Below are 22,845 nucleotides of genomic sequence, written 5' to 3'. Positions count from 1 at the left end.
GTACATCCAAGAAGGGCTTCTGTTTTTATGAAGGCCGACTTGGGTTTCGCACTTCTAACAAAGTTAGCCGTGCTAATAGATAGCTTGCGCTTCTCGTATGAGATCGTTTTATGACCAGTAACGTTATTTATGTATATTTTTAGTAGTTGTTGCTCTTATCTGTAACATCTTATAACAGAATATATTGAAATGCTAAAATAATTTTATTAGGAATACCATAATTAAACAAAATACAAGTGTAAAATGAAAGATATAATACTAAGTGTTAAAACTATAAGAATAAATTAAAATACAGGAACAATGTTTCGGAAATACAATTTACCATAAAAACATTTTCTTTATATGAAAGAAAACATAAGACATTTTATATTAATAATTCGAAAGGTAATTACTTCGGCAATTTAACGACACGCGCACGACTCAACAACCATATCCGGGTACTGTCGCAAAACAACGTTGTTTTCGTGATCGAGGTACAGCATGGTGATGCTGCTGAGTTTGGCCGGTGCGCACGAGGCTGGCGGGACGTTGGAACGGTGGGTGTTCATCAACGATTGAATGATGGCGTGGTTTGTACCATTGAGGTGTCCGGCGTTCGCGAAAGGGCAGTTTCCAGAACAAAAGTACGCTCGGTATCCCGCCGGTGCTATTATCCAGTTGTGCCACCCAATTTCCTATCGGGTAGAAATTGGACGATTTAAGTTTGTTATCAGATTTTGACAAATTTCAAATTCTTATAAGCCTGTGTATAATCTTTTAGAAAAGAAGTATTAATGATATCTTTTAGAATAGAAGTATTAATGATATCTTTTAGAATAGAAGTATTAATGCTATCTTTTAGAATAGAAGTATTAATGATATCTTTTAGAATAGAAGTATTAATGATATCTTTTAGAATATAAATATTAATGATATCTTTTAGAATAGAAATATTAATGAAATCTTTTAGAATAGAAATATTAATGATATATTTTAGCATATAAATATTAATGATATCTTTTAGAATAGAAGTATTAATGATATCTTTTATAATAGAAGTATTAATGATATCTTTTAGAAAAGAAGTATTAATTCCACCTTTTAGAAAGAAGTATTCATTTCATCTTTTAAGATAGAAGTATTCATTCCATCTTTTAAGATTGAAGTATTCATTTCATCTTTTAAGATAGAAGTATTCATTCCATCTTTTAAGATAGAAGTATTCATTTCATCTTTTAAGATAGAAGTAACCAATTTATCTTTTAAGATAGAAGTAACCAATATATCTTTTAAGATAGAAGTAACCAATATATCTTTTAAGATAGAAGTAACCAATATATCTTTTAAGATAGAAGTAACCAATCTAAATATAGGGGGTGCTATCCTAAAAGATATAATAACTTTTATTCCTACACTATTTTCATATTTGCCCTATAGTTGTGAAATTTTACCGCCTTCACCAGTCACAAATATCTTTTGATATCAAAAATAATTTTTTAAATATTTAGAAATAATCAATTATTAAACTAAATTCCTGTCATACGTTAATGGAATTTATCCTATACTTTCCGAACAATATCTTCTATAAAATCCCATAAATCGACTAAAAGATTCTCCTATAAAGTTTTTTTTTTAGTTTTCTGTGGTCACTCTGATTATTTCTCTTAGGATAGAAGTATCCAATACATGTATATGGGAGCGAATTTATCGCCAAACACAACCGACGAAAATGTGAGGAAGAATGTAAAATTAACACTGCCTCAGTCGAGAAACACTCGGTATAATGTAATGAAAATATCTCACTGACCTCAAAATCGACGTAGAGACCATTTCGCTGGCACATTTGCGTCGTGGCGTTCTTGTTCCTAATTCGGTGGTTCCTTTTGGACCTGACTCTCTTGATCGTCGAAGTTGCGCTACATCTTTTCTCGGTGCCCTGGTAGAGAATGATGAAGCCGCGGTGGAATTTAGGCAAGTCCTGTAAAACCGGAATTTCTCGAAATTGTCCGGAGAACATTAAAGGATTTCGAGAAATATCGTTTTCCATGACAATTTGAGTAATGTTCCACGTGTGTTCTTCTCGAGCTTGGTCTTCTTCTATGTCCAGGGCAATCGAACTTTCGTACAGCGGTAGGGGTGGGGTGATGGTCCCGGACCTCGACATCTCTCTGTTGGAATGCACCTCGTTGAAGATCCTTTCATGATGGATGAAAATGTTTTCGGGCTTGACGCGTGTTTTACTGAATTGCATCCGCAATTCGGCGCGGTAAACTTTCTTCAAGTCGATTAGCTGCTCCGACTCGTCAAAGTTTGAAAATTCCAGGACACAATAATCGCCATTTGTTGTAAACTCTGAAAGAATTGAAATCGCCTTGAACAATTTTGCTCGCAGTCTCAGATAGTATTCAATACGTGCTCAATTTATAGGGGGCTATAAACCGCGTTTACACATTTAGAATTTCTACCCGATAATGAAATTTCCTAGGACGTCGCGAACCAATTTGTTGATGCGTGTGACTCCCAGGTTTCTGATCGTAAGAAATTTCTCCGTTAGGAATTTTTGTAAATTAAAACTGTTTTAAAAATTGGGGACGAATTTCAGCTGACACCTCCATTTCCTAAACCGAACTCTGATCTACCTTCCTGCTTCCCAAAATACGTTATTCTGTAGCGTCATGTGTAAAAATACACTGGCTAAATAACAGTCAATTATTGAATCGCATTCATAATTTGTAAAACTCGTTTAAATATTTTTGTAGTAATAATTTTGGGAATTTGGAAGGAACCTAATCTGATAATAATTCTGACAATAAAGAGAAGAAATTACTTGTTTGTCACGACTATTTGAGGTAGCGTTTTTTATTTCTGTAGACGAAGCTTAAAGCCCGTATCAAATAATTGAAGTTGATTGGAATCGAAGCCTCGTAGGCATAAATTAGTCCCAATTTAAAGATCCCAAAGTTCAATATAAATAAACCGGCATTTTACCTTGAGGTTGCACCGTGATAATGATTTTTCCATTGCATGATGTTTTCTTCATTTTCTCGTACAATTCTATCATTACTTTCGGCACCACAACGTCGTCTTTGAGACCTCCCGGGACTCTAGCCAATTTCATTCTATCGGTCAAATATTCTTTCACTCGCTTCGTCTCCATTTTTGACGGATTTTTTTGAAAACTAAAATCTAGGTTTTCAACCATATCCGGCTCATCGTTCGGGTACAAATCGTGGAAATAGACACTGTCGACGTGAAGATTCTGTTTGAGAAACAGTAGCACGAAAAAATTCAAAATCAAGCGCTTAACTTGGTCAACCGGTGACATATTCTCTATAGACGAACTGCACTACTGTGTTAGGAGATCCCGAACTTGACCTAGTTATATATACGAAAATACGTAACGGATATTTAAATAAATATTAGTAGAGGGAGAATTCGGAAATCACCGAATGATTTCCTATACGGAAACTTGGTATGAAACGCTGTTTATCTGGAAATTGATGTATCCCAAAATTTATAATGTTGAATTTAAAAATTAGTCCTTCCAGAGAACAGAGTTTCTATAGTAGTAAGGTTTTTTTTATTTTATCAAATTTGTAATTTGGTTTGCTACTAAATTTATTTTGTTAATTTTTCTAAATTCAGTTAAGTTTTATAGATAATTTAAATCTATGACTTTATTAATTCATGTGACTGATTTTATTAAAAAATTATTTAAATCAATTTCATTGAATTGAAAGTGTATTACGATTTCTACCGATTATTTTATTTAAAAGCAATTTTAAATTTTAATTCACATTTCAAACTGGCATCCCTCGCTGTGAAATATTTTAGGATGCTAAAAATAAAGTATAATACATAAATTTGAAAGTTGTAAATCAAAAAAGTTCCGTTACGTCAATTTAGTGAACAAATACAGATAGAAATTGAATGGCGGATTAACCAATAGGCTGAGTAAGCTAAGCCTATAAAAGCCTGGATTTTGTTAAAAGGTAGGGCCCCCGAGACGAGGTTAGATCAAGATTAGAACGGGTCATAAAAAGGGGTGTAGCGAAGAGTGTTTCATTGGGAGGGGAGGGGGAAGGCGAAGTTGATGCAAATTTTGTGTACTGATTTTGAGCACGATTATCGATCTAGGGTTGCCGCGATTCGGTTCGGTTCCGGTTCCTTCAAGAAGCGAAACCGAACCGAGAACCGACTTAGTGGAACCGGAACCGAACCGATCAAGACAAATTGGAACCGGAACCGAACCTAACCGAAAACCGAAACAAAAATTGGGGAGAAAACTGTAAAGCTATTTTCGCTTATTTCCACCTATTTGGAAATAACATAGAAAACGCGGCGAAATAAAAACCAACAGTTAGTACAAAACGAAATTAAGTGATTTCTAAATACAACGGGTTTTCCTTCCAATTGAGACAATATACATAATAGTCCTTGTCACTGGTCACTGTTGTCAGTGGTTTATTTATTCTTTTTCGCGACTTTTTCAAAAGTAATAGTATTCGAAAAGTATCCGGTTCCGTTCTACATGGAACCGGAACCGAACCGAAGTGGCTTCTGTTCCCATTTCTTGGAACCGGAACCGAACCGGGAATTTCGGTTCGGTTCCGGTTCCTCCGGTTCTAAACGGCAACACTACGATTATCGCGTTGATTTCAGTTTTTTTAGACTGATTTCGAGATTTTGAAAATAACTTGTCCGGATCTATATGAATGTCGGACAGCTCGGTCTACCACCTTACTGGAAGAAAGTTAGGCCCAGCTTTTTACATATCAGTCCTGCCCACTGGCTATAGCGACTATACAGATGTTAGCTTCCAGTAACTCTTCGACCTTGATAAAGCTTGATGCGCAGTTTTCTTACTTAACGCGTCTATCACTATCAGTTTCAAAGTGCGAAACATATCTATCACCTCATAAATTTAAATGTATTATCAACGGTAAGCCTGTGGTAGGTGGGCGTAATCGCTTTAAAAGTGACAGCCGCTGAATTTAATGACCCATAAAATCCAATTATCTGCTGTGTGGCTGTTAATAATCCACGCTCGAAATGATTTCTTCACTTTCGGTATTATTCGATTGAACAAGTTTACGTTCAGACGCTCAATTTTGTAAATATTTTGAAAAAATGGCTATATCCAAATCGTACAAAATAAATCCAGAATCTTACTCTAAAACTAATTTAGTGGATTTAGATTCACACGACACGGCCAAGGGTAAGTAAATTATACGTGACAGCTCGTATATTTTAAAACAAGGTTTTAAGATACAGGTACTCCGGCAACTCTAGTAAAACTATCAAGAGGCTCAGGTGCTGGCGGACTTTCTCAAATTTCAAAAATTTAGTTTTCACATAGAAATATATAGGGGAATATAGCTATAACTAAAATGAAATACGGAAACTACTTTAATTACACAGTAAAAACTTTTATTCTACAATAAAATAAAAATGAAGAGTACTAATTCTAGTACACAATGAATAGCTTCTCCATATGTTCAGAGGCATCATCATCTGGGCCGTTTTTGCCCTTCAGTAGGCCTTAGTCAAAAACCTCATTAACCGTTTTTTTCGGACCTTCGTAGGCCCTAATTTAACCTAAACATTTTCGTAGGCCCAACTCACTTTGTCTAGTCTGTCTTATGGATAAGGCCGATTCAGCAGGTTTGAACTGATGATGCCTCTGGACATATTCCGAAACTAGTCGTCATGTACTAGAGGCTCTGGTCATAACAGTACCGGAAGTTAAAACGCCTTAAGTACCCCAGACGATTAATGTGCCACGTTTCTATTCCTTTTCTATATTTTCTATAGTTTTTCCCACGGAACCTCGATTTGTCAATTGAACCAAATGATTGTGGGGAAGCCTCCGACCCTTAGTTATGTCTCTACGTGAATTAATAAGTGTAAGTTGATCCTGAAAGTGAGGGGTGAAAATTCTCTCTCCCCTATCTTCCACGATTAAAGGGTGGACGACGGAACAGACGACTTTATTACAAGATAGGGGGAAAGAAATTTCCCCCCGCGGACTGTCGAACTCGGTTTATTGAGAAATTCGTTTTTTGAAATGAACCCGGTTGCATTCTTTACGTTCTGATCCGTTCCATCTAAATTCTTATAGAACATATATAAACTGAAATAGCTTAAAACGTAATTTTATTATTAAATGAAGCAACGTGATTTTGAAGACAACGTTTGAACTAAAAATTATTTCGTGTTTCACACACCCAATTTGCAGTTTATTATCTTTTTCAGATCGATGTCAATTGCAAGCTCGATATCTCTTGACAGTCCTTTTATTTTTTGGCTGCGCTTTCATTTACGCGTTGAGAGTAAACATAAACATAACCATCGTTGCAATGGTGACGCACAGGAATACGTCGATAGTGAACCAATACAACAACAGCGACTCATTCGACGAAGATACATGCGCCAAAGAATCTAAGGACGAATCCTCGGATTCAAATAACAATGTCACCCACGAAATTCCGGTAATTCCAAAAAATAATCACCTATGCCCCCCCCCCCACGCTTAGCTAACATTGTCAGATGTTTGTCTCTTTTTAAAGGGCCACAGAATCGTTTGAATTTTTAAAGTGCAACAGCTAAATAGTCACGTGTTTTCAAAAGCATGAAATTCGCCCCAGAATATTTCAAACGATTCTGAGTACCTTTAAGTTTTAGACTTCCAATATGTCACATACGCTTGTTTATCGAATGCACACTTCCTGGTCCCGAATTTTGTGATTTAGATTCATTGAAAAATGCTTACGGGGAAACAAACATGTAAAGCGCACCCCTTAGATGTTCGATGCTAATGCTTTTATTTATACTAGATGGAACCATTTTTCTTTTTTTGGCGGGAATGGAATTAGCCTTTTTAGTTTACACTGAGCTAACATGAGAATTTCATAAACTGTGGGTTTACTAGGGTTAGCACTTTCGCCTCGCAGGAATAGGAGCTTGTGGCACTGGCTGAAAACTCGGAATCACTTCTTCCGCGTAGAGTTTGCAAATTACCTCCTCACTAGTTTATGGAGTTTTCCCCAGAGTTCTTTGGTTTCCCTTTTCCATGAAAACTTGTATAGGTTAACGGTAATAGTTAGTGTAGGGAGCTGTTGGCTCACGTGGCATGCAGGGCTTGTCACCACCCTCCTAAGCATTGTAACCCGGACACCTGTTTAAGGAATTATAAGTCGCTAGATGACTTGGGCCTAAGGTGGTGCCTTGGGCATTAGCATAGCTGATTATTATTATAAAGCAGGTGATTAATCGGAAAGCGTCTGCTTAGCAAATTGAAAATCCAGCAGTTTGTTAGCTTCTAACGATAGCCACTACGTCACTCTATGTAAACCGAAAACGCTGATAATCTATTGTTTTATTACAAATCAACTTCTGAAATTATTCAACTCAGAAAATATTCTGAATCAAAAGAAACACCGAAAAATAATATATTTCGCGGTTTTAATTAATTTAAAATCTCTGCATTTCGGACTGTCCGCGCCATCTGGTAAGACTTGGGGTATTTAAATGTTCCCTTAGACGCGTTACCTCTGTGAAAGGAGCTTCTCCTCCAGCTTCTTTCTTGTAAAATATGGATCGGTATATTGTTTGGTATATATTTTCAGCTTGGACGTAGAGGGACGTTTGAATGGAGCCTGGACGAGCAAGCGACCGTTTTGGGTGGATTTTACTACGGATATATGGCCACGCAGATGATCGGTGGTCGCCTGGCTCACCGATTTGGGCCAAGATTCGTCTTCGGAGCCGGCATTCTCTTCTCGTCTATTTTAACGTTGCTAACACCCATAGCAGCCGAAACGCACATCATAGCTCTGGTCACTCTCAGGATTCTAATCGGCCTTTGTCAGGTACTTACTAAAGATTCGTATATCAACAACGGATCGAAGCAACTGAGAAGAAATAGACCTAAAATTTCAATTTACATACTTTTTAAATTGGAACCATTTCTCTAAATCCATTGGTTCCCGAGATAAACTGTGAATGACCTTGAACCGTGAGTTTAAGGTCATCCGAGTTTGCAAATTCTAAAGACGCTCTATCAGATGAGTATATATCTAACAAATTTTCATACTCTAGCATGAGTCTCTGGTACATTATTTTCATCATGACCTTCATGTTTTTGCCTAAATGTTTTCGACTTGTTATTGGTCAAATAAGGAAGAACCAAAGTTATTTACACTTAAAATGTGAAGGGGATCACGTTTCTAATTGAAACTGACTGTATCTCTAATGGTTCTCGAGATAAATTTTAAAGGACCTTGAAGACATGGTTTGAGGTCAAAAAAAATTACATTTGTCAAGTCAAATATTAATATTATATAAATTATATCACTATGAAAATTTTAAATGATAAATATTCAAAAATATTATATATTATTAAAGATTGTTTACCATTGGACCAAAATCCCATTCGTCCGAATGTACCATTCAACCAAATTCCAATCGACCGAAAACCGCGTTTTGCGCGGTTTTCATTCAATATACCGTTAGTTATACACATTTATCTATCGTAGGTTACGTGATGATAGTATATCTAATTTGGACTAAACTATGTCTTAAATATTTATTATTTCGTACCGACGTGTATTTTTAGACCTTTTTCCCTTGAAATTTTATATTTTCCGGGTTTAATTTTGGAAAATAACCTTGATAAGACCCGACGTGAAATAGTTACCTACCATATCTAACCTAACCCAACTTAATCTAACCTAACCTAACCTAACCTAACCTAAGCCAACCCAACCCAACCTGAACTAACCTAACCTAACCTAACCCAACCTGAACTAACCTACCCGAAGTGAAAACGAACCAGATTTAAATTTTCCATTCAACTGAATCCCGCCATGTTGGGCTATAAACGAAAATACTTTTCGGTTCAATGGGATTCGGTAAAACGGGATTCGGTCCAATATTATACAACCATTATTAAATAGTTATAAAATTATGGTAATTTATAATATAATTCATATGGCTGTTTGTAAGCAGTGCGGCAAGCATTTTTACGAACCTTGGTTTGTAAGTTTTATAGTATTATTGACTCACAGATGGCGATTATGACATCAACGAATTAATACTTGCTTGTTTGTTCTCATTTGCTCTGATCTGTTCTTGCTTATAAATATTCCTTCCCTGAATAGTTTTCGCTGGGTAAGCGCGACAATTAATTCGAAACTGAAAATGTTATGAAATCTTAGTCGTTAGGTGGCGATAGTAATCTTCGACTTCATCTGACTTGTAGCACGTGAAATTTGAATTGAAAGATAGTCGTGGGTGAAACTTCCTCCAGTCTAGGAAATGTAGAGTTCTGGTAACTCTCTTTCATTTACTTATGGAGCTATGTATTTCCGGAGCGAAGTCAGAGCATCTTGAATGAGCTGGGATTTTGCCAAAATGACGATGTATTTTTTAGGAGTTTCACCTTTGTGTATATCTAAAAACTGAAATTTAAAAAAACCCTAGGATAATGTTTAAAATTATATTAATTATTTTAAGACTTCAAGTAACATAATAGTTAAGAGTGACACTTCCTATTATCTAAATTTTCTACTAATAATATCTTTCACGAATGACGATATAATTCATATCGTTGATAATGACTGATAACATTAGGCGCTTCACGAGTTGTTTCCAATCTTTAGTACTGCCAGGTAACGATACCAAAAAAATCTCCACGACCAGACTTATGTTTATGTAGCAGAAAAAGCCTATAGCTGTTTCTATGAAATACGGGAGGTCACGTGTAAGTGTTTTTTACATCACTTACTATAGTTATTAAACATAGAGAGCACGCCCTCGAGTCGATAATTATTTAAATTGAAAATAATAATAATAAATTATTTAAAAATTGACTATAACAGAAATTCGTTTATTAAGAAAACAGTAAAATAAGATTGCAGGAAAGTCCAATTGGCACAAGTACTTCGTTTGTTTCCCTAATAAAGCTTAGTTTTCCCCCCAAAACGTTGGTCTTGGTTTACACATTAATAAATTTCTCATTTGTGGCTATAGTTTTATTTTCAGAAACTTTTCGTTTCATAGTCGCTCTGGGACATACTCGTGAGTCAATGTCGTTTTGTGTCATACTTAAAAATATTGTGTGACTTATGATAACATCAAAAATATATCAATAAAAAAGCTTTCGATCAAAGTTAAATTAAGGTTGGTGAAGATGGATTGTTGTCAAAATTCATTAAATACCTAATTTATAAAATATGTATTTTTGCCCATAAATACCGTTTGATAATTACTCATTATTATTAATAAATATGTTACCATGGCAACGAACACAGGTCACACCTCTCAGAAAGATGCGATTAGCTTAGGTTCATTTACTTCTATTGATAGGAGTATGTATTGCATTTATCTTGATATTTGTGTGAAATTTGTTTTTTGTTTTTCGAAAAAAAGGGCATATCATTTCCGGCTATATATTCGTTTTTACCGTACTGGTACACAACCAAAGAGCTGTCCACTCATCTGGGTATCATCATGAGCGGAAACCACTTCGGGACGATCGTGGCGATGCCCATTGCCGGATATTTGTGCGACCACGGTTTCCTAGGAGGATGGCCATCGGTTTTCTATTTATTTGGTATCAAGCAAACATTTACTGGTTTTTGTAGACCGGTTGCGGATCGTATCTATACACTCTTTTTCGCGCCATTATTTGACCCCTCTTACTTGCCTCCCGCTCGTCGGCCATTGCGTCTGCCCTCAGCGGGGAGTCTAGCATCCACTGTTTGGGTTCTCGTAATGGAGGATGGGGCTGAAAGGAGGAAAACCAACCATGGACGTGCCCAGGAAAATACCGCGAAAAAGAGTGTATAGTTTCAGTGAATTTGGAAGATATTTGGAGAGGACCTTTAACCAAACGAAAATTTTCCCATAAAACAGAAATGCGGGAAAATTTAAGAAGTTTAGATAATTTATAATCTATAAATTTTCAGACTGATGGCACCATCTGGTAAAATTGCATTTATTTAAAAATAGGTCTGTAATGGTGTTACCCTTGAGAAAGGATGTTCTCCCTTAATAAATCTGTATGAACTGCAACCGCTCTATATTTACATCTGTTTTCTAGGAAATTTGAATTTGAGTAATTTGTTTCTTGTATTGTAGGCACAGCAGGCTGCTTGTTTTGTATACTTCTGTTGGTATTTGTAGCGGACAAACCTGATGATCATTCGTGGATATCTCCGAAAGAACTTACCCTGATACGTAAAGGAAGGGGCTCTCAAAGTAATGAAAAGGTATGTTAACCAAACGCCATCAGTACCATATACTTAATTGGAAATCTCATTACTAAGTTTAGTTTCTTACACTAACAGTATCGCGTACCAAACTTCACATTATTATTAGCTGAGTAACATAATAACAATTATTATGACTCCCCCAATTGTTTTACTAATTTTATGACCCAAACATTTTTGACATGGACTTGCAATCGAACATAATCAGTGGCGTAGCCAGAATTTCGTCAAGGGGGGGTCGAAGTATGTGAATGTTAAGAGGGGGGTCGAGAAGAGGGTGGAAATTTAGTTCAGTCAAAGGTAGACCGAAGGGGGGTCTGGACCCGGAAACACCCCCCCTTGTCTACGCCACTGAACATAATCATATATTATCATTCTTGGTAATAGTGTATTTCAACTTCGGTATAATTAGGCACTAGGGGGCTCTGTGCTTAACTAAAGCACGATTGAGCAATAGCTTCGAAAATCAGTTATTATTGATACTATATATTACCATATGTAACATAATCACTCATAAGTATGCCATAAAAGCATTTTCGTTAATGAAACCTTGTTCACGGGATATGACGTAAATTACGTCACTTACAACTCCGTGACGAAATACGCGTCATCAACTTTACTGATACAAAACGGAAGTTAGTGAGAATTACTCGCGCGTTTCTGGCTTTGCCCATGTCAAGTTTAGTTCGTGCCTCGTGATCACATGATTTCATTTCCATGGTAACCTTTTCAATAGCGCAAGGATTATAAGCATTTTTGCATTTTTGGGTCTCATTGAATTTATTTCAATGGAAATGTTATACAGAGGCATACTTATGAGTTATTATGTTACATAGGATATTACTTATGTAAAAAACAGACGTTACGAACCGGCTAGGTCTAAATTTGCACAGTGCTTTGAAGACGTACTGAATTAAACTTGGAGTTTTAGTTTGAAGCTGTGAAGTAATAATAATCAATTATCCACAACCTTAGGCCTAAGTCATCTAGTAACTTTTAATGCCATAATTTAGGTGGCCGGTTCTTGTAGGGTGGTGGAAATCCCTTCATGACATTATAATTCATATTATTATTATTAAGATTTTATGGAAAGGGAAACCGAAGACTTCCCCGTTAACCAGTGGGGAGAGATCTCGCCAACTCAACGCCGAAGGAGTTGTTCCGAGTTTTCAGCCAGTGCCACAAGGTTAAATTAAAGCCAGCTCCTCTGGCTGCGAAACGAAAGTGCTAACCACTCCGTGACCCCAACCAGGAACAACTTCCCATACATTTAGCTACTGAACGGTGTCTAAGTTACATGAACGTTTTTTTTCTACAGATTAATAGCACAAAATTTCTTTGATAATTAAATTTATCTTATGATTCAATAAATCGTAATAATTTGGTTGAAGTAAATGTCAGATTTAATTTTGCGTAATTTCGATATTTTTGGACGTCACTGTAAAGAAAGGACGCAGAAAAAATCGCCACAGGTGTCATACTTAATTTATTATGTTACTTACGTTACTACTAATACACCATTTAGCTGTAGAATGGTCAAATTCTAGTTCGTTTAAAGTGCCAAGTTTTTGAAAGACATATCATATGTTTTACTTTCGGGGTTCTGTTTTTAATTTAGAATCCTCCAATTCCGTGGAAGCAAATTTTATTATCAATGCCAGTGTTTTCATTGGCCATGGCGAAAATGAGTTTATCCTTTGCCTATCACGTAGTGTTGACTAGAATTCCAGCCTATCTCGACGGAGTATTAAATTTCTCTGTGGAATCGGTAAGTTAAATAATTATTTTTCTCCTAATGAGATATGTGACATTATTTGTACAGTTTCGCCCTATCGAGTGCTTGATTGTAAAGTCATATCATATGTAACATAATCACACATAAGGATGCTTTTGTATAACATTTCCATAGAAAAAATTCAATGAGACTTGGTTTTACATGGAAAATACAATAAGTGGACCCAAAAATGGAAAATTCTTATAATCCTTGTGCAATTGAAAATGTTAGCATGCATGCGCGAGCTAAACCATACAGATTGTCAAAGCCAGAAAGAGCGAGCAAATCTGCGCGTGTTCAAAATAAGCCTTTCTATAAAGTCATTACGCTTGCCGAACATGTTTTTATGTATAGCTTTCGTCACGAGATACGTAGCAGTTCAGTTCAGTTTTGAAGGTTAGATCTTTATAAAAAGGGCGACTTGTCCATTTTAATTGGCTATCATAGTGAAACGTTACTTCTACGTCACGAGTGACGCGCCCGATACATCTAAACAAGAAGGCCAATGTTACTTTATAGAAAGGCCTATTGCTTTCCCTTCTATAAATTTGATGACGCGTTTTTCGTCACGGAGTTGGAAGTGACGAAATTTACGTCATATTGCGTGAACAAGATTCCATTAAAGAAAATGCTTTTATGGAATACTTATGAGTGATTATGCTATGGTCATTCATACGTCGTCATGACATTATTTCACGTCACAGATCACGAGCATACTACGGATAGTCGTAGACTGTAACTTTAGAGTCGTTCACAAATTACATAACTCAATAAGGAGGTAGTGGGTTTGTTAAAGAGTGACTAAAGTTACAAGGGGGAGGTAGAAGTCTCTCAAATTATCATAGTTTTCATTCGTAACTTAAAATATCAGTTATTTTAACTTACACTCACAATTCAGTTCTTGTTTTTATTATTTTTAATAATATAATTAATTTTCTAGAGGGAAAACAATAAATAAATAGTATTATTTTTAAATTTTCTTTAATAATTTTAAGGTGATATTACCATTGAGGAGTGTTTGAGTATTTGATAGGTAATTTAGGGGTTTGGTCCAATTTTTAATCCTCGTTAGGAAGGGGAGGGAGTGTCAAAAAAGAACATTTTTGTTGAAATGCGTAATTTGATTTATTTCTATTTGTTTCGCAGAATGGCTTGATAAATTCCATACTGTACATTTGTAAGAGCGTGAGTGGTGTACTCGCCGGGTTTCTGGCTGATCTGGTTCTCAGGAGAAATATTTTAACAACTGATCCCACAAGAAAGCTGTTCGAGGGAATAGGTAACAATTAAATATCAATTTAATACATCGAAGCAGTTCGGATATTTATTTGGGGAGTTAATTTGGACAATCAAACAGAATGAAGAACCTGAACTGCATATACAAATACATAACTAAAACTGTGCTTGGGTCCCATTCGACCGAAATCCCATTCGTTCGAAAACGATTTAACATTGAGTCCCAATCGATCGAAAATATCCCAATTGTGCGGTTTACAGCCCAATTTTGCACGTTTATATTATTTTTTATAGTACATCAAATTTCGTTTTTATGAGACGTTTTTTAAATAGGTTTACTTCTTATATAAATAAGAGTTGATAGTCTTATTGGAGCCAGTTAGCTAAAATGGAGAAAATAGCTCACAAAGGAGGGTTCGAATGAAGAAGTCGCGTTAGCGTTACTCGACGCAATTGCTAAAAACTTAACCATTCACATTAAAAAATGAAATTGTTCGAATTATTGTATTCTTGATATAAATAAAAAGTTCAAAGCATAAATATATTTATAAAAGCGCGCCACCCTAGGGAAGTGAGAGACTAACCTAACCTAACCTAACCTTACCGTTAGTACACCTGTAGCAATTTTGTTTAGGTATAACGTTTTTTGCGTACCCTGCTATATCTCGGGGCAGAAGTAAAAAACAAAACAAAAGGTCCCAATGAACCGAATCCGCCTTTTGGGCTATATTTCGGAAACATATTGAATTCGGTCGAATGGGATTTCGATCGAATGGGAATATACCAAAACGGTATTTGAGAAAACACTGCTCATATTTCTATACCAGACTGACAAAGAAAATCAGTTCACCTTGGGCAGGAATCGAACATACTAACTTTGGGGTACCGTCCCAACGCCAAAAGTCGCGGGTTCGATTCCTGTTCGAGGCGAAGTAATTTTTCTCATTCACTCTATTAAGAAAATAGGCTCGGTGATCTGCAGGTTTCCTCACTTATCCCCGTTTGTAATAATTTCCACGCTTTATAAAGATATAGCTACTCTATAAATGATAAACCAACTAGCATCTCACTTAAATCTCACTTTCATAAGCATTTTATCTCAATTTAAATGGTGGAAACTAACATTCGAAGTGGGGTTAAGGCTTTAGAGTAACCCCTAAAACCGTCAAACACCGATCCTTCCTCCGACTAGAAAAATGCGTAACGCACTCTGCGCAAGTGCAAAGTTATTACAAGGAATGGCTATGTTTAAAAATTAGAATTAATCTTTTATTTTTTAAAGATGCCCGCCCCTTCTGAATCGCTGTTACGCCTATTTGTTTTTCGATCGAGGGATAGGAAAAAATGTTCTTGCTTTTGCTATACAAATTCAGTGGTACCAAAAAGACCCTATATTATTTAGTCCAAAGTCACAGTAACTGAACTAAATTAAATAGAATGATTTGGAGTTTTACCTTAAGAAATTCTTTTGGGTATACGAAATAAATAAAAAAATAGGCAATTTGCGAAGTACATTGATCCATAAATTATATTCTTTGTTTTCAGCCTTAATTGGAATGGGTGTTTTCACGGCGGTAATACCATTGATCGGCTGTGACGTCACCTCAGTAGTGGCCTTACTCGCTTTGGCGCAATTCGTTTCCGGTTTTAATTGCGGAGGCGACTACCCCGCTCCAGCTGACATGGCACCGGCTTATTCAGGTGAACGCGTTTACTGTTAACAGTTGCGGCAATCACTTTAATCACTGTGGGTTGATGGGGTTACTGGAGCCTTTGGGGGGCTCTATACCCACCCAGCGTTCTGGGTCGTTGGGCTTGGAACGCTGGGTCACTGGAACCTCAGGGGTGTTCCATACTCGGCATTCTATACTCTACTGGGGAGGGTAGTTTGCGGTGGATGAATAAGTCACTCTAGTCCTCAGCTGTGCGAGGGTGGGTTCCCGGCAGCCCATGGTGTCGCCTTTTGTTGGGCCATGATGAGGGCATTTGTTTGCTATATGTGAGGCAGTCACGATGGCTGTCTCACTGGCCGAACGTTGTTTCGCAAAACGCACTTTGGTCCCGGCCTGATTAGTCTCGTAGGCCGCTGTAGTGCTTAAGGCGGAGCAACGGGGTACACTGGCGGCGCCAGGGGTCGGCTATAGCCTACTTTTAATTTTACAAAAATAGATTTTAAATCGCCTCCTCAATTTAATCTGTAGGGCCATTTACCTGGCGCTGAAACTGGCAAACTGCGAAAATAGGGGTCCGCATAGAAAGGGGCCAGTTCGTTCGACGCGGAGCTATTGAGTCAGTGAAAGCTTCGGAACATGATAATCGTCACGCCCCTGCGAACAAGCTATAATATGGTTGGCCAAATTACCGCATTAGCTACCAACTAAAAAAAATTATTACCGTCAAAACCGAGGCAAGTGTTTATAATCGTCTGATTATTCCCATGCATGCGATATGATTCATCGTTATTTTCCGAAGCTTTATTTTAGGTTCGGATTTCCAGAAACCACTTGCTAAAAGTTGTTAAGCCTCAGCAACGTTATAATTTAGACTCATTGCTGAAATAAAGTATTAGAAACATTTGTTTTGGGAAATTAAGACGTGCCATACGTGTTGGTTCTTTTAAATCACGTTTGGACAAGTTTTGGGGCCGGACCTTCTAGCAAACGCGACATAAGACCCAAAAGTGTGTCAGTATGGTATAATGTTTAATGGGAGCTTGTCGCGAAGTAAAAAGAGGGAGTGGAAGAGCGGGTTGAAAATACGTCATCAAAATTTTAAATTTCCTCCACTTCAGCGCCGCTGAGTGAGGCGTTTTAGAACGTATGTCTACGGGAGAATAAATCGAAAAGATAAAATCCCGGCAGACCATAGACTAAATATAAAGTTGCTAGTACTATTCCAACTAGTAGGTTATGTAGTCTGTTGTGAGACTAGCTCTCAGTAAATATTTTAACGGGCGCAAAGGTAGAGTTGACACACTTTTGGGTCTTATGTTACTTTTGCTTCTAGTGATTCGCCATTTCCCCCTTGTAAAAATCGAATTAGTTTTATATTAAATAATATTATTGTATAGTGTGTTGTACTATTTACCGCCTAATCTCTTTAGTTTCCCCAATTCACATGTTCTTGTCTGTCCATAATTTTTGTACTGTTCCGCTTAGTTTTCTTATTATCCGTATTATTTCCCGTCTCATCAACCCCTTGCCCCCTTTGTTTATATTTTATCTATATCTCTGTCTTGTGTTGGTAATCTTGTTTTGTATTATTTTGTTTTATGTTAATATTGTTTTTGAATGCCTGGTGTACGTAATATAAGTGCGTACTCAGGAGCCCAATAAGTGTATTTCACTTTCTCTATCCTGACAAGAAAGTATTATTATATTATACTTTTAGGCACAATGTTTTACAATTCACACACGAATGGACCTTGAATCTAGAGAACTAAACTTTTATTTGGGCTGCAATGAAATCAGTTTACGTTCATATCTCCAATGAGAGAGACCGCTTTAGGCCACAATTTAAAAAAATATACCGAAGACAAAGAGTTTTACGTTATTTTCTCGAGTGTCCAAAATTTTAAGCTAAGTTGTTATTGAGTTGATAATGATACAAGGAAACCAACTTACCTACTCAAATATCAGACCGTATTAAAAAAATATATATTTCTTTATACTTATCGAAAAGCGCGAGTTTAAGTAGCAGGAGATTTTCCGAACGAAAATGCGCTTGCTCAATTTCTTCTTTTCGATTTTAGGAACAATATTCGGAATTATTAACACATTCGCTGCTGCAACGGGGGTTTTAGCGCCACTAGCAGTTGGTCTCATTTTACAAGACAACGTAAGTTTTATTTACGTGTAAAGTTAAGTTGAGACATCAACACTTCTTTCAATGACTCAAAGGTAATTGTCACTATTAATGTTTCTAGTATGTTTACTGATATTAGACATTTCATATCGATAAAATGTAGTGTTGTTAATTTTCCGGAAAAATAAAATGCGGAAAATTTTCCGCAAATCGGAAAAATAAAAAATTTAAACACAAATTACTTTTTAAAGGTTTTTAATGTTTTTAACTTTTTATCGATATGAAATGTCTAATATCGGTAAACATACTACCAAACATTAATAGTGTTACATTCTTAATCAGTTTAAACTAGTCTAGAGGTTTAGTTTTACTTTATTATTCGAAAAAAATAGGCGAAAATACCGCTTTATTTAAATTTGTAAATAATTTATTAGACTAATCATGGAATGAAAACATTTTTTTATTTTTTTCGGAAAAATACGGAAATTTTCCGGTAAAGAGGTCTCGGTCATTTTCCGACTTACAACACTAATAAAAAGTTAAAAACATTAAAAACCTTTAAAAAGTAATTTGTGTTATAATTTTTTATTTTTCCGATTTGCGGAAAATTTTCCGCATTTTATTTTTCCGGAAAATTAACAACAATAAACTTTGATGTCATCTAAAGTGCCAAAATATTTTTAAACCTCGACTTTTTTTAAATAAAAAATATTCAAAGCTACCACATTACGTATTCAGTACATATAAAGTGTGTAATATAAATTTACCAAAATTTAAACATTTATAATTTGGTTTCAAGGTAACTAGTTTGACGCAGTGGAGCTACGTATTTTACGTATCAGGAGGTCTCTGCATTGTCGGTATTGTCATCTTTGTTTTATGCGGATCCGCTAAACTTCAGCCGTGGGGAAATCCGCCGGAAACCAAATAATGGACACGGATGCCACGCCCGATGTTATTCAGATCATTTAAAAGAAGCAGACGACGTGAAATCTGATTCTTCTTCATTTTAGCTACTATTTGTTATTTTAAAATTTTACTTGTACCTGGAATTTATATATTTGCCTTTATAAAGCCCGTGGCTGTTAATAAGTAAAATAAATAATTTCATATTAATTTAGCTTAGAATAAATTACCAAAACTCTTAAATAATAACATTCATTTGCATATTTTGAATCTATATAAATAAAATCTGATGTTTGTGTATATATATATATATATATATATATATATATATATATATATATATATATATATACAAACATTATTTAATTAATTATTTTAACCCAAATTGGAAATCGATGAAACTAGTGCGACTCGCTGCCTTTGCGCCATAAGAATAGCTGTGAGAAATTTGGAGGTCCTAGGTTGAACGGCTCGGACGTCTATAGAGAAACAGACGCAAGACAGACCGACAGAAGACACTTAGGAATATAGTATAGACAAGACAGACAGACAGACAGAAGGAATATAGTATAGATGATACTTGCATTTTAATATAATTTTTGCATCGTTTGCTAATAATTTGATAAGTTTACTTAAGAAAAAAACGTTCTTATGACTTTTTAATTGGTCTGTAACGCCACCTAGACTCGTTTTGGTCACGAAATGTCCTGCTATTTCGACTAACAAAAATTGGATATACGCGCATTGTTTGGTGGAAAAGTGTGACCAGCGAAAGTCGACCAATTAATTGGCATATCGGATAAAAACCACTAATTTGACACCAGTAAATTTACACAGACTGAACAGTACTTTAGACAAAAACCATATGTTCTAACTGCTGATTCAATAATAGCAGTATTATGTACACTAAGCAGATGACGGGTCAAAGGTTTTCAAGTCAGTGATGCCACTTAATAACTCAATTTCATTGCTTAAATTGAGTTTAATGTCTCGAAAACATTGTTCACCCAAAAATCGGTCACTTACCATAACCAGAATGAAGTTGGTCTCCTGAAAAGAGTACCAACGTTCGCTTTTCACACTGCTGTTCTTCTTCCCAATTAGTTGGACAAACTTCGTGACCAAACTAAATGACCCTTAAGGCCTTAAAGGGCCACACCGGGGTTTCAATTTGATCTGATACTTAAAGGCCGACTACATAAATCTTCGGTTTACTCTGTCTTTCACTGGAAGTCGGCTGACTGCAATTCACGTGTGCCATGCAGTCAGCTGACTTCCAGTGAAAGACAGAGTAAACCGAAGATTTATGTAGTCGGCCTTTAACACATCAACTCGATTGTGTGTGCTCAAATTTTCGTTATAAAAGCTCGTGCACGTTTCCCTACAAACAGCGTATCAAAATATTGTACCAGAGACCAAAAATTATCGATTTCAGAAAAAAAATTATCATACGACTGAAATTTGGCGGTAAATTTGAATTTGGTGTGAAATACTAAGGTTAATCTTGTGATACTAAATTCTTTAATATTTTGTTCGAACGATTGAAAACTTACGTTTAAAAATTTGAATTTTTAACTGTTTTTGAGCCAAATTAAAAATAATGGTACCGTATCGTACGCCAAGCTGAATTATTGAAAAATATAAAGTACGCCGTTGAAATTATCGTGCGTCCCAAAAATTAGCTCGAAATTATCGACGTGTACGATTATTATCGTACGTTTGGCAACGCTGTCTTCAAGGGGAGGAAGTACATTTTAACGACCAGATCCGATAACTTGTTTTATATTTCTGATCTGGACCTTGTAAGGAATTTTCAAAAAGGTAGGTTTAATCTTGATACAGAACAACAATTTAACTCTGAAACCTTTCACCAGCATCCCCCTTTGCTTGGGATTGAGTCAGCAAATCAACGGTTTACCCCCCTCATCGCACCTCTTCGGTACTCCCCTGTTTTTACCTGGACTACTCGGATAATCTATTGGAAATATATTTTATTAGCTGAAGATGATCGTGTAATTATTACGGTAAAATAAAGGGGGTGGAATTTTTAACCGTCGCTGCTCTTTCAAAACATGGGAACACCGGAGTGGCTGGTACGAGGGTATTTCCTGTACAATAAACTCCTATTATACAGGGTGCTCCAAATTTCGTGATCCGGGCATTTTTCTCAAAAACTATATAGTATAGAAACTGAAATTTTCAGGAATTACGTTTTACGTAGGGAAGCCGATATTTTGTAAATTTCAGAAAAATCGATAACGTTTTCACGGTTTGCAATTTATTTTTACCGATAGGTGCTAGTTGAAAAGATTCAACGATAACATTGTAGAGCATCCTCGAAAACTTACTAATAACGTTGGTTCGGTCTGAGTAGGCCAATTTGTCACTTTAGCTATGAGATCTCGAGGAAAAAAAAACAAGTTTGTAGTAGGAGGCAATAGCTATTTTGTCAGAAAACTGTAAGCATAATGGTCTGATCTTAAGAATGATTGTTTGAAAAAAATAATTTAAGGAAAACAATGTTGTTTATTTCTAATCTTTGAAATAATTAAATAATTGCTGTAAATAAGGTTCGGTAAAACCTCTTATACGACAGCAATAAAAGAGAACACACTTTTTAACGATTTAGGGCCTGGGGCAGAGACGTTTTGCGATTCGTGTTAATTTTAACAGGATCGCTATTTTGCGATTCAGATTTAGCGAACTGTTTATTTTGCAATCGCAATCGCGGTGCTGAGATGTTTTAGTGATGCCTGTTAATCGTCGACGCTGTTATTTTGTCGAAATTTTATCCCCAGGTCACGGACCAATGGGAGAGCTCGATTTTGGACGTGATAAGCTATAACGTGGTAAGCATGGACTAATCAATACAGGGACGGAAGGCAGATAAGTTTTCGTGGACAGCGATTGTTAAATGTGCGCTCTGGCGGCGTTTTCTGGAACTAACGGCAAAATGAGTCAAGGGGGATGAATCTAAAGGGGGTAGGGGAATTCTAGTCAAGTTGAAAAGCAAGCATGGCGCGCTGTGTAAGGTTAATTTCTTTTAATTAAATTTATATTAAGTCTTATATTTAGAAACATGGATTTTTCTTCGTATACATACGAAACTTTGATCTCTATTTCACCCGAAAAAAAGAGAAATAAAACAGATTTGGGCGTTTCTAATATTGGTAAGATAATGTTTTCCAAGGCTTAGAAGATAAATTATATATAAATTATAAAATCATTGAATTCCTTTGGAAGGTGATGAATTTAAAAACTTGAGTTGGAGTAATCTACTAGCAAATGTTTCTGATACTGAATGTGAAAATGTACCTGACACAGACAAACATCTTGAGAATATGAAGAAATCCTCTGTAAACATATTCGACGATATACCTAATGGTAATAATGTTTATTATGTTATAACTGTTTATGCCGCTTGTAATATAATTCAATCATCACTACATAGATTCTACTTTTCATTCCAAAGTACCTGAAGAACAAAGTTTATTAAAAACTTATTTAATAAATGTACTGAACGAAGAGACAGCTAATAAAAAAGTGACACGAAATAAAATGGAACCTTTAAAGAATCAAATAGTGTCTGGTGAGTTTCATCACAAATATAACAGTAAGTCCTGCTCTGTGGTGTAAACAGCACTGCCGCTAACCCTGCAGCGCAGAGGGGCCCCCAAAAGTTTATGATTAAGGAAAAAAGGCCACCCCCCCCGAGACATTTTTTGTGGGGGACCTCGAAGTTCCTAGTTACGCAACTGGCCCTGCGTTTGCCATAGTATATGACTGGTTTTATTTTTATTCTTACAGTGATATCTTATGACAGAATTTTTGATCCAGCTTGGGATCAAGCCATTGTTTCTTTAAATATTTTAA

The 22,845-nt window shown here is 36.0% G+C and overlaps 2 protein-coding genes across 3 annotated transcripts; one reads left to right on the top strand and one right to left on the bottom strand.

The window, feature by feature from the left end:
• Positions 1–401: 401 nt before the first annotated feature.
• LOC149942940 (uncharacterized) lies at positions 402–3,304 on the bottom strand. The gene is made up of 3 exons (XM_090179550.1): positions 2,968–3,304; positions 1,787–2,331; positions 402–674 (listed from the first exon to the last, which is right to left on the bottom strand). The coding sequence occupies exons 1-3, from the start codon at positions 3,302–3,304 to the stop codon at positions 402–404; spliced, it is 1,155 nt and encodes a 384-aa protein (XP_090035676.1).
• Positions 3,305–5,046: 1,742 nt separating this feature from the next.
• On the top strand, positions 5,047–19,201 carry LOC149942939 (sialin-like). 2 transcript variants are annotated; one of them, XM_090177908.1, is made up of 10 exons: positions 5,049–5,197; positions 6,235–6,470; positions 7,608–7,850; positions 10,411–10,594; positions 11,122–11,252; positions 12,871–13,020; positions 14,173–14,305; positions 15,808–15,963; positions 18,014–18,099; positions 18,866–19,201. In XM_090177908.1, the coding sequence occupies exons 1-10, from the start codon at positions 5,110–5,112 to the stop codon at positions 18,995–18,997; spliced, it is 1,539 nt and encodes a 512-aa protein (XP_090034034.1). In that variant the 5' UTR covers positions 5,049–5,109; the 3' UTR covers positions 18,998–19,201. The 2 variants fall into 2 exon arrangements, with proteins under 2 accessions (XP_090034035.1, XP_090034034.1); XM_090177909.1 differs by lacking the exon at positions 15,808–15,963 and having other exon boundaries at positions 5,047–5,197.
• The last annotated feature ends 3,644 nt before the right edge of the window (positions 19,202–22,845 follow it).

Source organism: Leiobunum rupestre, chromosome 6 (genome assembly GCF_980474605.1).
Source record: "Leiobunum rupestre chromosome 6, qqLeiRupe1.1.hap1, whole genome shotgun sequence".
NCBI lineage: Eukaryota > Metazoa > Arthropoda > Arachnida > Opiliones > Sclerosomatidae > Leiobunum > Leiobunum rupestre.
The sequence above is the reverse complement of the archived record's forward strand: the minus strand, read 5'-3'. Positions and strand labels throughout refer to the sequence as shown.